The sequence below is a fragment of the Mustela nigripes genome, chromosome 17 (genome assembly GCF_022355385.1).
Source record: "Mustela nigripes isolate SB6536 chromosome 17, MUSNIG.SB6536, whole genome shotgun sequence".
In the NCBI taxonomy this organism is placed as follows: Eukaryota; Metazoa; Chordata; class Mammalia; order Carnivora; family Mustelidae; genus Mustela; species Mustela nigripes.
Window position 1 is genome coordinate 25,542,896 of NC_081573.1, and position 14,045 is coordinate 25,556,940.

The following is a 14,045-nucleotide window of genomic DNA, read 5'->3' on the forward strand; positions in this document are numbered from 1 at the left end:
AAGAACATTCCATAGAAAAACAAGAAAATACACATTCTTTTCAAGTGCACACGAAACATTCTCCAGAATATGTCACATGTTAGGCCACAAAGCAATCCTCAATAAATTTAAGAAGAACAAAATTATAGAATGCATTTTTTCTGATCACAACAGTAATACAACTAGAGATCAATCACAAGGAAAAAAAGTGGGAAAAACACAAACACATGGAGTCTAAACAGCATGATACTTAACAACCAATCAAAGAAGAAATTAAAAAAAAAATACATGGAGACAAATGAAAATGAAAACACCAAGGTTCAGAATCTCTGGGACACAGCAAAAGTAGTTTAAAGAAAGAAGAAAAAGCTGAAATAAACAATCTAACCTTACACTTCAAAGTAACTAGAAAAAGAACAAAGCCCAAGATGAGTAGAAGGAAAATATAATAAAGATTAGAGCAGAAATAAATGACATAGAGATGAAAACAAATCAGAAAAAAAAAAATCAATGAAACCACAAGTGGGTTCTTTTAAAAGATATATAAAATTGATAAATAGCCAGATTCACAAAGAAAAAGAAAGGACCCCAAAAATAAAATCAGAAGTGAAAGAGAAGTAACAACTGACACCACAGAAATACAAGATATTATAAGAGAATACTATGAAAAATCATGCCAACAAACTGGATAACCTAGAAGAAATGAATACATTTCTAGGAACATATAATCTTCTAAGACTAAATCAAGGAGAAAAAGAAAATTTTGACATACCAATTACTATAAAAAAATTAAACCAGTAATAATAATAATAGTAATAATGATAATAATAATGGTAGTAACCTACTAAAAAATAAAAGTTCAGGACCAGATGGATTCACGGGTGAATTCTGCCAAACATTTAAGAAGAGTTAATACCTATCCTCAAACTATTTCAAAAAATAGAAGAGGAAGGAAGGCTTCCAGATACATTCTATGAAGCCAGCAGTACCCTGATACCAAAACCAGGCAAAGACACCAAAAAAGAAAAGAAAACTATAGGCCAATATCCCTGATGAACACAGATCCCAAATGCTCAGAATATTAGCAAACCCCATTTAACGGTTCATTAAAAGGATCATTCACCATTATCAAGTGGGATTTATTCTGGGAGTGCAAGAATGGTTTAGTATTTGTAAATCAGTCAACATGGTACATCACATCAACAAAATGAAAACTGAAAATCATATGATGATCAATAGATCCAGAAAAAGTATTTGACAAAATTCAACACTCAGTCAAATAAAAACTCCCCACAAACTAGGTTTAGAGGAAATGCACTTCAACATAATACAAGCCATATGAGAGTGGGGTGCCTGGGTGTCTCAGTGGGTTAAAGCCTCTGCTTTCGGCTCGGGTCATGATCTCAGGGTCCTGGGATCGAGCCCCATGTCCAGCTCTCTGCTCAGCAGGGAGCCTGTTTTCCTTCCTCTCTCTCTGCCTGCCTCTCCAGCTACCTGTGACCTAATATCATACTTTATGGTGAAAAACTGAAAGGTTTTCCTCTAAGACCAGGAATGAGACAAGGACATCCACTTTTGCCACTTTCATTTAACATAATACCGGAAGTTCTAGCCACAACAATCAGACAAGAAAATAAATGAGGCATTCATATTGACAAAGAAGTTAAACTGTCACTATTTGTAGATGACATGATACTATACATAGAAAATCCTAAAAACCCCATCAAAAAACTACTAGAAGTAACAAATGAGTTCTGTGAAATTGCAGGATACAAAATTAATACCCAGAAATTGATAGCATTTCTACACATTCATAAGAAATTAGCAGAAAGAGAAATTAAGAAAACAATTCTATCTACAATGGCACCAAAAAAATAATAAAATACCTTAGAATAAACTTAACCAAGGAGATGAAAGTTCTGTGTTCTGAAAACTATAAAACACTGATGAAAGAAACTGAAAATGACACAAATAAATGGAAATATATACAGTGCTCATGAATTGGAAGAGTTAAAAATGTCCCCACTATCCAAAGCAATCTATAGATTTAATGTGATCACTATCAAAAATACCAAACCATTTTTCACAGAACTAGAACAAATGATACTAAAATTTGTGTCTTTGTATACAGAAGACCCCGAGTAGCCCAAACAACCCTGAGAAAGAAAAACAAAGCTGGAGGTATCACAATTCCAGATTTTAAGATATACTACAAAGTTATAGTATTCAAAACAGCTTGGTACTGGCCCAAAAATAGACACATAGATCAAAAGAACAAAACAGAACACTCAGAAATAAACCCATACTTAAAGGGTCAATTAATCTATGACAAAGGAGGCAAGAATATATAATGGGAAAAGACAGTCTCTTCAGCAAATAGTGCTGAAGGGCTCCTGGGTGACTCAATCAGTTAAGCATCTGCCTTCAGCTCAGGTCATGATCCCAGAGCCCCAGGATGGAGCTCTGCATCAGGCTCCCTGTTGAGCTGGAAGTCTGCTTCTCCCTCTGCTCCTCAGCCTGCTCATGCTTTCTCTCTCCTCCCCCCTCACTCTCTCAAATAAATAAATAAAATCTTTTTTTAAAAAACAGTATTGAGAAAACTGGACAGCTAAGTGCAAAGAATGAAACTGGGCCAGGTTATAGCACCATACACAAAAATAAACTCCAAATAGCATAGACCTAAATGTAAGACCTAAGGCTATAAAAATCCTAGAAGAGAACACGGGTAGTAATTTCTCTGATATTGGCAGTATGTCTCCTAAGGCAAGAGAAACAAAAGCAACAATAAATTAATGGGACTCCATCAAAATAAAAAATTTGGGGGGTGCCTGGATGGCTCAGTCAGTCAAGCATCCAATCCTTTATCTCTCTCAGGTCTTGATCTCAGGGCTGTGAATTTGGACCCACTAACAAACAAACAACCTTTGCACAGCAAAGGAAGCCATCAACAAAACAAAAAGGCAACCTACAGAGTGGGAAAAGATATTTGCAAATCATATATCTGATAAAGGGTTCATATCCAAAATGTTATAAAGCACTTCTATAATTCAATACTAAAAATCAATGTGATTACAAAATAGGCAGGGGACCTGAATAGACATCTTTCTAAAAAAAAAAAGACATACAGATGGACAACAGACACTTAAAAAGACATTCATTATCATTAATCATCAGCCATATTAAAGCCACAATGAGATATCACCTCATACCTATCAGAATGGCTAAAATCAAAAAGGCAAGAAATAATAAGGGTTGGAGAGGATGTGAAGAAAAAGGAACCCTCATACGCTGTTGGTGGGAACGCAAATCGGTGCAGCCACTCGGGAAAATGGTATAGCTTTTCCTCAAAAATTGAAAATGGAAATACCATATGATCCAGTGATCCCAATATGGGGTATTTACCCTTAGAAAACACAGACACTAATTGCAAAAGATATATGCACACCTATATTTATTGCAGCGTCCTATACAATAGCTAAGATATAGAAGCAACCTAAGTGTCCACTGATAGATGGATGAATAAGGAATATATGATTGTGTGTGTGTGTATGTGTGTGTACACACACACGTGTGTGTGTGTGTGATGTGATAGAATATTACATAACCTTAAAAAGATGGGATCGTGCCATTTCCAACAACATGGATGGGCCTAGAGGAGATTATACTAAGTGATCTAAGTCAGACTGAGAAAGACAAACACCATATGGTTTTACTCATATATGCAATTTGAAAAAACTAATGAATAAACAAACCAAAAGAGTCAGACCCATAAATACGGAGAATAAATTGGTGGTTGCAGGTGGGGGAAGGAAACGGGCAAAATGGGTGAAAGGGGGTGGTGGGAGGTACAGGCTTCCGGTTACAGAACGATTAAGTCATGGGGATGAAAGGTGCAACACAGGGTTTCTAGTCAATGACATCGTCATAGAGTTGTATGGTAACTGGTGGTGGTAGGTACACTTGGGGTGAGCATACCATAACATATAGAGAAGTTGAATCGCTATGTCATACACCTGAAACTAATGTAACAGTGTGTGTTGACTATACTCAGACAAAAAATAAATAAAAATTAAAAAAATAAAAGACCAAGGGCTTTGGAATCAGAACAATCTGGTTTGAATCCAGCTGGGTAACGCTTGGACGAGTGAATGTACCTCCCTGATCCTCACCCTCCGCTCTATAAATTGGACTCATGACGCTCATTGGGTTGTGAAAAGAAAACCAGAACACATATCTGAAGCCAACTGCACAATTCCTGGTGCACTTCAAGTTCTCCATCAGTGGTGGTTATTATTAACATCATTACCTTTGTCAGTCCTTAACTATGACATGCAGAGGGTTCAGCACATCTTCATCCCTTCGCCACTTCTACCCCTGCCATCTTAAGTTACCTCCTACTCTCTTGCTTCCTATGGCCTGAGAGCCACCATGGTCACCCTAGAGATGCCACACACAAAGGGGGCCTGCATCCACCCTGCCAGGCCCAATTCAAGCAACACACCTCTCTTCCCTCTCGTGATCTCTCTGCCTCTGAATAATCTAACAGGGCCTCCTGGAACTTGGCACGTTCCTTCTTGGTACACTGTTACTTCTGTATATCACTTATAGCTCCTTCCCCAGACTTGAACACCTCAGGGGCAAAGACACATCTAAACCACCCCTCCTTCTCCCCTCATCTTGCATGGCCCTGCAAATTCCAAGTATTTGGTAAATATTTGCCCTGACATTCTGCCTGATGAAGGTAGGAATCCTTTTTCCTAGCTGGCTACTACAGAAAGAGAAACCATTCCAGGTGGGGTGGGGAGGAGGCCAGGAAATATTGAGCAGAGCAGTTCAGCTGGTGCCAAGGACTCCTGCACTGATGAGACCTTCCTGCTGCTCTTGAGCCTCCTAGCAACAGGATGCCATGGTCAGGGAAGAGCAGTGGGGAAAGTAATAGACCCCTTGCTGGGGATACACATGCTGGCCAATGTCAGCCAGCAAGGACAGTTTGTGGGTTCAGACAATAAAATACTAAAGTCCAGATCATCACTGGAGATCTGGCAGCCAAATTAAAACAAACAAACACAAACAAACAAGCAGCAATTCCACTGGTCCTTACTTCAGCATCAGGGAGCTTAGAGATGCTTGGGGGGACCCAATGTTGGGAAGCTCCAGTGAGAACAAATGATGCTTGCCTGGCATTCAAGACTCAACCCTTGCCATTTAATAGCCTTGACCTTGGGCAAGTCAATTCCCCTTCTGAGCTTCAGCCTTTTTATCTATAAAATGGGGATATGATGCTAGGATCTCCCTAAATAGATGTTTATAGAACTCTAATGAGAGAAGTTACATGGCAGCATACCAAATCCAGAGAAGAATCATAGAAAGCTATTACTTTCCAGTGCTTAAAATAATGATCCAAAGTATATCCAAAAATTATGACTTAAACTTTGTTTTTCTTCCATTAGATCATTTTGAGTATATTAATGAGAATATGTCCTTATAGATCTGATGTCAATTAATAATGTCAGGGCTGATTAGTTTGCATACCTGCTGCTCATGATTTCAAGCAGTTTTGATTACTTGGCCTAAAGCAAAATTGCCAGATATATCTTTCTCCAGTCAGACAACATATGCACTGTTACAGAGAACCTCAGAACATATGCTACTCTGCACTGGGAATGAAGTGCCAATTCCACCCATTTCTTAGAGTGTGATCACAGGTCTGCAGAAGGCGCCTCTCCTGAACTCTCGGGTCAGGAAGAGAAAAACCAACACCCATTTGGATCTGACAAATGTTTAATCAGAATTCATTAAAGAAACCCGCTCATCAAGCATTACGAATGGCATCAGCATCTAGAGCAGAAGCTATCAAATACTAAAGCGCCTCCTCATTTCAAAGTTAATATTACCTTTGGTGATCATACTTTTCTCCAAAGAGTATGTTTTCTCTCACATTTCCATGAAAGATCCAGGCTTGCTGGGAAACATAGGCCACAGTCCCATTGACTGCCACGATCCCTTGCTGTAACTGCATCTGGAGCAAAATATCGGAAGACCTTCAGAAGCTAAAACCCCACAGACCTCTCTTTCGGGGCCCACTGCACCCTTGCCACCCACTTATTCCATGAAAACTAGCTATGATGGTGCAAGAGGGTCAACAAGATGTCTTGACCCACACTGCACAGCACAACGGTAGTCTGATGGTCACAAAGGTCAAAAATCTATGAGCAGCCAGGCAGAAACGTCACAGAAGAGGCATTGGTGAGCTCTACGGCAGGCTGGAGAGACCACATGGCAAATCTGTACCACCAGAACAAAATGCCCTCTGAGAGGACCCATCACAAGGGCTCCTTTTCCTCCAGGTGCACCAGCTGGATTCTACCCTCCTCATCCAGGCCCCAGGGGCCGGATATACAGCCTGTATGGCTGTGGATGGTGGTCCTGGCATGCCCTGTCTCAAGAAAGCAGCCTCAACTCAGTGGCACAATGGGTGTGGGGCCTGGTACAAGGATGCAGGCTCGGCGCAGCCAGAACATCCCATTCTTCAAGGGGAGTGGAAAATCCAGTTTCATGGGGCACATCGAGCAATCCAGTTAGAAACTTGCATGAGCTCTAGTGTGTGACCCTGAGTACATTAAGTTCACTTAGGATGATCCCGCGTGGTGGGTATCTAACAGGTAACAGTGGACACTAGTGATGATGCCCTGTTCAAAGTTGTCAGGGGACGGGATTTGTGGTGCTCAGGGAGGATGAGCAGCGGCAATGTGTCGTGGATATGAAGAAAGATAGCCAAGGTCAAGGGACGTGATGCCATTTCACCTCAAGAATGGTCCAAGGGACAGAGAACACTAGACTTGGAGAAAATGATAATGACAAGAATGGTAATCAGAAAAGCAAAATGAATAGGGGCGCCTGGGTGGCTCAGTGGGTTAAAGCCTCTGCCTTCGGCTCAGGTCATGATCTCAGGGTCCTGGGATCGAGCCCCGCATCGGGCTCTCTGCTCAGCGGGGAGCCTGCTTCCTCTTCTCTCTCTCTCTGCTTGCTTGTGCTCTCTCTCTCTCCAATAAATGAATAAATAAAATCTTTTAAAAAAAAAGAATAGCAAAATATTCAAATAGGGGCTATGCCAATCACCATGACTGGCCCTGGGAATTACCCTATAACTATTAGATACATTATCTTGTGTAACCTTCACCATGACCCTCCTAACCACCATTTTACAGATGAAGACACCAGGGTTCAGAGAGACTTAGTTACTTATCCAAGGTTAAACAGTGAGCATGGGGCTGAGACAGGTGGTAAACACAGGCAGCCCACTCAAAAGTCACCCTGCTGCCTCTATCCCAGTGACTATGGTGAGGCATATGATCTTCCCAATGTCACATGGGAAATAGATTCTATTTTTTCTGAGAGATTCCAAAGGAGCAGACCAAAGGGCAGAAGTTAAAAGGAGGCAAACTTCACTTCCATATGTATCAAAACTCTCCAGAGGGAACTGGCTATGAAATAATGAACTCCCCATTGCCGAAGATATCCAAGCAGAAGCTGGCTCATTTCTTAGTGGATGCTGTGGAGAGATTCCTGTTATTAAGTAGAGAATTGGGATGGGTCACCTGGAACACACCTGCTGACTCTAGGGTTATGACAGAGATGCACACAGAGAATTCTAGAGCATAAGGGACCTTAGGAACTCACTGTATTCTGCCCCCACATTTTCCTTCAGACAGGGAAGGAGTTGTTGCTCTTTCTAGCAATGAGTTAACTGAGGCCAAAAGAAGTCACTGGTCTAGTGGGTTCTTCTGAACCTAGTATCCTTGTTTTTTCAGAGGTGTCTCCTCTCCCTACTACAGGCATCCAAACTTCTCTTTAGGGACAGCAGAATGGGGAGAAAGAGGACTTAATATTCATTCATTTGGGATGAGAAACTGTATCAATTTAGAGCCCTATGAATACAATAAATGGCTTGGCCATTTCACTGGGGTCACACAGCTAGAAATAGCAGAGGACAAGAACCCTGCACTCTTCCTTCTTCCTACCAGGAGGTCTGCAGAGAAGCTGAGGGCACATTGCTGCTTTAGTTGATGCATGCATTCAGCCACTCCATCAAAGAAGGCCTGACTAAGACAGTGCACTGGGCAGACACTAGAGGTAAGGAGAAAGACAAGGGGAAAAATAATCTAGAGTCATGGTGAGTCACAGGTGCCTCACTCCCTCCCTGCAAAGCCACCTTGCTGGCCTTTCTAATCAGAATGTCTCAAGTCATGGGAAACACCATGTCCTTAATGACTTGTCTCTTCCTTTCACAAAGATGGCACTCTAGGCAAGGAAACAGTCATTGTTGAACACATGTCCTTGGGAGGCAAACCCAAGAGTGTATGAAAAGCTCAGTATCACGTGGACAAGGGGCATGGAGCTACTGAGCACATTAACTTCCTGGAAATCTCTGTTAACTGTGTGCACAGCATCAGTGCAGCTGAGCCCAGGCACTGGGTCCACTGTTCTTGAAGGGCCCCAGGCAGGGCAGGCAAGGGACGATTTGACTCATGTCAGTGCTCCAACTTCACAGCTTACCTGTCCTAGGAGAGCTGCAATGAGAGAGCTCTTTCCACTTCCAACATTCCCACATATTCCCAAAACCTTCCCCTACCAGAGAAACAGAAAAAAGACACAGTCATTCCACCAGTTCTTAAAGGGTCTTGGGCCAAAGGTATTGCCCCCAAACTGTGCTAGCCAGGCCAGGTGGTAAGCAAGGGGTCACTGCCGGCTCTAAGAGATGGCAGATACAGTCTCACACCCCAAACCTGATATGCGGCCTGGGAGGAGGCAGGAACCTAAGTCTTAATTAAGTGCTTTCCTTGGCACAACACAGCGGAGTGCCCAGAGGAATTCCAGAAATCATGTACAAGCACTGATGCGAAACAGCCTTGTGCTGGTCTGGGACACACAGGCCCTGGACGTGAGGACTGTCCCTTGACCACACTCCAGGAAAGCAAATCTAATAGAAGTTAAAGGCTGCACAACCCAGGGGGACAACGGTAGCCTTTGAAATACAGAGAGCCAAGTGTTTTTCAAAAGTCATTTTTTAAGTATCCTTCCACCATACCGAAGCATAATCTGAAATTACTGAGCAGTTATGCTATTCCAATACATTGGGTTAATGGGTTATTCTACAGCTACTAATCTATTAATTCAACCACAAATCATTGTAAGAGACTGCTGTGTGCCAGGTGCTGTTCTGGACACTAGCAATAGCACAATACAGGAATGAAGATGACAGACAATAGTTTGGCTCTGCCCTCAAGGAGCTTGTGTTTTAGTTGGGTGGACCAAAAGTCAATAAGTAAGTAGAGTATGAAGTATGTTAGGGACAGGCCATGGAAACACATGAAGCAGGGAGGAGATACGGAGGAGATGAGGGTGGAGGGAACCTTACTGAAAAAGTAAATGTCTTAGCTTGAGCTCTACCAGAAATGGGCCCTGAATCAAAAGATTTGAGTGAAGGTAGTTTGTTTGGGAGGTACCACGGGAAGGGGAAGGTGGCCCATCAAGGGTGTACTATTATGTCAGCACCCGTGGGAGGCAAGTGAAGTTCAATCTTGCTGGGAAATCCTGGGAAACTGAGGGTGGTTCTCTACCCCCAGCGGCTGAGGGAGTGTTGGAGAATGGCTCCCTTGGCTGTGGATGTCCTGTTGCTTTGTGGGTGGTGGGGAGGGCCCTAGGGCACAGATACAGATCCAGCAGTTGGAAGATGGCCAGGGCACATGGATGGGTCACCGGTAGTGTCTGCTACAGGTGCCATTTGAGTAAGACATGAAGGAGGTGAAGGAGTGAACCATATAATATCTGGGAGGAAACTACTGCAGGCAGAGTGAGAGTCCATACAGAGACTTTTAGGCTGACATGTGCCCACTCTTGTATTCAAGTGAATATTGTAATGCTGCCGTTGGAACATCTAAGAGCATTCTCATTAAGACCTTCTTTCAGTGACCCCTTAGAGAAAAGATGGTAAAGCTAAATATTTCTCCTTTCCCATCTGAGATAGACCAGAAGAGTCCTGCCTGCCACCCCCAGCACGTGAAGACTGCTTCTTGTCATCATGAATTTCTTTGACAAGTCTTTATGGAACACCAGGCATCATGCTAGGCAGTAATCTAGGCAGATGGGATCCCTGCCTTATGGAGTTCACACTGTCACTGAAGCTTCAACTCAGCGAAGCTCATCCATTTTAATCCCATTAGAAGGACTTCAAAGAACTGGGACTCTTCAAAGACTTTGGGACAAAGAGACCACAAGGATGGATTCAGCTTCTAGGCATTTGGCTCTCTTTCGAGTTCTGTCCACTCTCTGGGTCCAGGTCTGAGCCTTCCAGAGTCATCCTTGTCTTCAGGAGAAAATCCACGTGGCCTGCACCCCCAGGATTTCCAATTATTCATTTGTTCATTCCGAAGAGAGTCTTGGGAACCTATACTGTGCCAGGCACCTGCTTTGGTGCCAGGTCACAGCTGTGAATGAGACAGATACATGCCTGACATCAAGGAGACTATAGCCCAATGGAATCCTGGAACTAAATTTGGGAAAATATGGATGCTCTGAATTTAAGATATTTAAGGGCTGCTCTTAAGAAGGACTTGGTTGTGAGAGGAAAAAGGCAACAACAGCTAACATCAGTTGGCTTAGTGTTTTTGTATGATATCTCTCAATTCTCACACCCAGCCTATAAAGTGCTATTATTATTAAAATGTCCATTGAGCAGGTAAAGGAGGAGAGGTTCTAAGAGGTTATGTGGTATATACAAAGTCACACAGCTACAAGTGGCTGGAACTGGAACACACGTACACCAGGTTCCAGAGGCATACCCTTAATCCACACGATGCTGTGTTGCCCCCTTGTTTCAGAAAACATTGACCCTGTCCTTGATGCACAAGCCCAAGAGTCACCAACATAATGAGAAGGAAGAAAGCAATGAGGAGGGTAAAAGGCAGCTTCTTTAAAACACAAGAATACTTCACTGAGGCCTCTCTGGAGCAACTCTAAAGGCATGGTTAGAGCAATCCAGGTGCTGCACATCACAGGCAGGGGAAGGGAATGAGAAAGCAAAATGGTTTGTACCCAGCAGGACTTATCTGAGAACCTAGCTCAATTGCACTCAGCCAAACAAATACCATTTCCAACAAATACATGGCAGACAGTCTTGTTAACGACAAGAAGTACCACCCTACGCCAGCTATTGAACTTAGCATCACATAATAAATCGGAACCTCTCCTTCTATAGTGCTCACATGGCAAAAGAGTGAGTCAACGACATGGGAGATTAAAATACTAGGCACAAGATTATGGCAAGTGCTGTGAAATGTGTAAGCCTGATGATTCACAGTCCTGTACCCATACATTATATGTTAATTTAAAAAAAGAATACCTAAAAAATAATAAAATAAAATATTAGGCACAAGATTAATGCTGAGCCCTCTGCAGCAAAATCAACAAACACTGCCATCCCCAGAGCACTGCTGCTGAGTTCCCATGCAAGAGAACCACATGTAGAAGGCCACACATTCTGTAAATGCAGAGTTTTGTCTAAAGACTCTATTCCCCAATCCTGAGGGGGAGCAGCCAATAGATTGCCTGGCTTCTTTTCCTGGTTGCTTGTTGATCTCATTTGCTTTTAACAAGTGTGTTGTTGAAGATCGTAGATTCTGGGGCCAGGTGCCCTCGGTGTGAAGCCACTTGCTAGCAGTGTGGTCTTGGGTGAGTTATTTAACCTCCCTGTGTGTCAGGTTTCTCAACCATCAAGTGGGAGTAGCTACAGTACCTACCTCTTAGGTTATTGGGATGGTTAAATGAATTAATTATGCACCTGGTAAATAGTAAGTGCTCTTAATTGTCGGTTATTATCCATCATAGTACTCCATTGTGAAATTAAGAACAAATCTAAAAAGATTTATAAAAGATAGTCATTTTGAGCCTAGCCACCTGAAATGGATTATTCATTCAACATTAAATCTGGCTCCTTTGGCGTGTGAACATCAGTACTAACATAACCACAATCTTCTTTCAGCTCGAAGAAAATGTCTCCATTAACCATGTACATAATTCTAAAACTGGGGAAAGAAAACAACTTAGCTACATCCTCCCACCACCATCACCACCCCCAGTTCAAATGGAATTATGTTAGGCCTTGATAAGACCATAGCTGTGTGATACAAGGAGGAAAGATGGAAGCCACCCCTGTAGAACACATACTCACCTTTCTCACCACAAAGTTTATATTGTGCAGAACAAATTTTGAGGGGCTACCACTTTGCTCCTCTGGGCCAGGAACTCCGTGGGCTGATGAACCCAAACTGTAGGCCTCTAGCCTCTGTTTCTTGAGACAATGTTTTTGGTTCTGCACTTTCCTTAGGTCACTTTTTATGCTGGTTTCTTGATCCCATGTCAAGGTGGCATTTGCTAAAAGCAAGACAGTATCTGGGTCTTCTGGTTGGGTGATGTAAGATGGGGGGCTTTTATCTATGAGAATTTTCTAAGATTAAAGAGACAAAATTAACTGGGCAGACATTATCCATTTGCAAGAACCATCCCAATATATCTTCTGATGACCCCAAATCATAATCTTGGCAATTTTACTTAGGACATTCAGAGAAGACATCCTGAAGATATTTCCCCTACGAGAAGCTGGAGCAGAAATAGTCTACTAGCTCATGCTATCTAGGACAGCATGTCTCTTCAACCACAAGGTCTATGTGGGTCACCCACATTGGAGAATGCTAATATCAACTACATATCTTCTTCATGCCCAAGGTAAAAAGTTTTTGCCAGCTTTGGATGGTAGGCTTCATTACCTGGCACTGATGCTTATGACACCAAGGTCACATGCTCAGCCTCTACTGTGTCTTCTTCCTAAGTTCCCACTCAGCTCAGTTTAATAAAACATTTGCCAAGTGCCTACCGTCTGTCATTCTGGGGTAAACAGCAGAAATACAATTATGGATAAGACAAGATTCCTGGTCTTGAAGAGATTACTGTCTAGGGGAAGATGGGAACATAATTAGACATTTCAGGGAAATGTAACAAGAACAAAACACTGTAACTTCCAGAGAAGGGAACTCTACTCCCCATCCTGAAGGCCATGTATTTGAGCCAAAGCTGAATCTGTATAGGTGCTGTACAGGCAAAGATGAGGGAGGGAAGAGGAGATGGAAACTTTTTAACAGAGTACATTGCATTAGTAAAGGCAAGGAAGCATGCAACACCACAGTTTATTGGGGGTGGGGGCATGAAACAACCAATTCAGGGTTATGACAGAGCTCAAGATAGGAAGGGTATAGGAAATCAGGTGGAGACATAACTAAGGACCTGCTGATGGAAGGCCCAGTCTCAGTCCTAGAGAGAACAAGGACTCAAGGTTTTCAAGCAGGTGAATATCAGTGGTCAGACCAATATTTTAACAGCTCTCGGGGGGCTGAGTGTGATATGGATTTAAGGAGAACAATAAGGGAAAAAGAAGATAGGTTCCTAAGTCATGTGTTGATTCAGAGGAGAGATGATAAGGTCTTGAATCATCGTGATGGCAGTAGGGACAGAGGAAAAGTTGAGAAGTCAAGAAATAGCACTATTCCTCTAGTCTAAGACATCTGATATAATATATAGCATCAATATGATGGTGTTCATGCTTCTGTTTTGTTCAAGAAGTGATGAGTCAACAGTGCCACCTTCCAACCCAGTCTTACAAACAGCACTCTTAAAATTGAGGAAATACAGTGAGCAAAAGGCGACCCAACAGGGCTCTTGATTAGTTGAATGTAGATAGTAAGGGAGAAGAGGGATGAATAAAGGCACCTCAGATGCCTAAGAGGACTTCCAAATTGCTGGCCTGAGTGAAAAAAAAAAAAAATTATTCAATTAATTCACACATGTCTGGAACACCCTCCTCCTTTTCCTTCCCTTGCCTGAACTTCAAAACCACTTTATACACCCTTTACACAGGTCATGTATCCTTAGTGCATACATCAGTTCCTGGGATACCTGGTCCTTCAGTAGTCTGGGAGGCTCTTGAGAGTAAAGGCTCTCTCTTCCTCTTATTT

The 14,045-nt window shown here is 42.4% G+C and overlaps 1 protein-coding gene across 2 annotated transcripts in view; it reads right to left on the reverse strand.

Moving 5' to 3' along the window:
• ABCC12 (ATP binding cassette subfamily C member 12) overlaps positions 1-14,045 on the reverse strand; it is a 64,797-nt gene that overhangs the window by 35,756 nt on the left and 14,996 nt on the right. For both annotated transcript variants that reach the window (XM_059383869.1, XM_059383870.1), the window contains exons 9-11: positions 12,209-12,484; positions 8,536-8,607; positions 5,874-5,998 (exon numbers count right to left, since the gene is read on the reverse strand). In XM_059383869.1, coding sequence (XP_059239852.1) covers positions 5,874-5,998; positions 8,536-8,607; positions 12,209-12,484 — 473 coding nt within the window. The remainder of the gene's footprint in view (positions 1-5,873; positions 5,999-8,535; positions 8,608-12,208; positions 12,485-14,045) is intronic.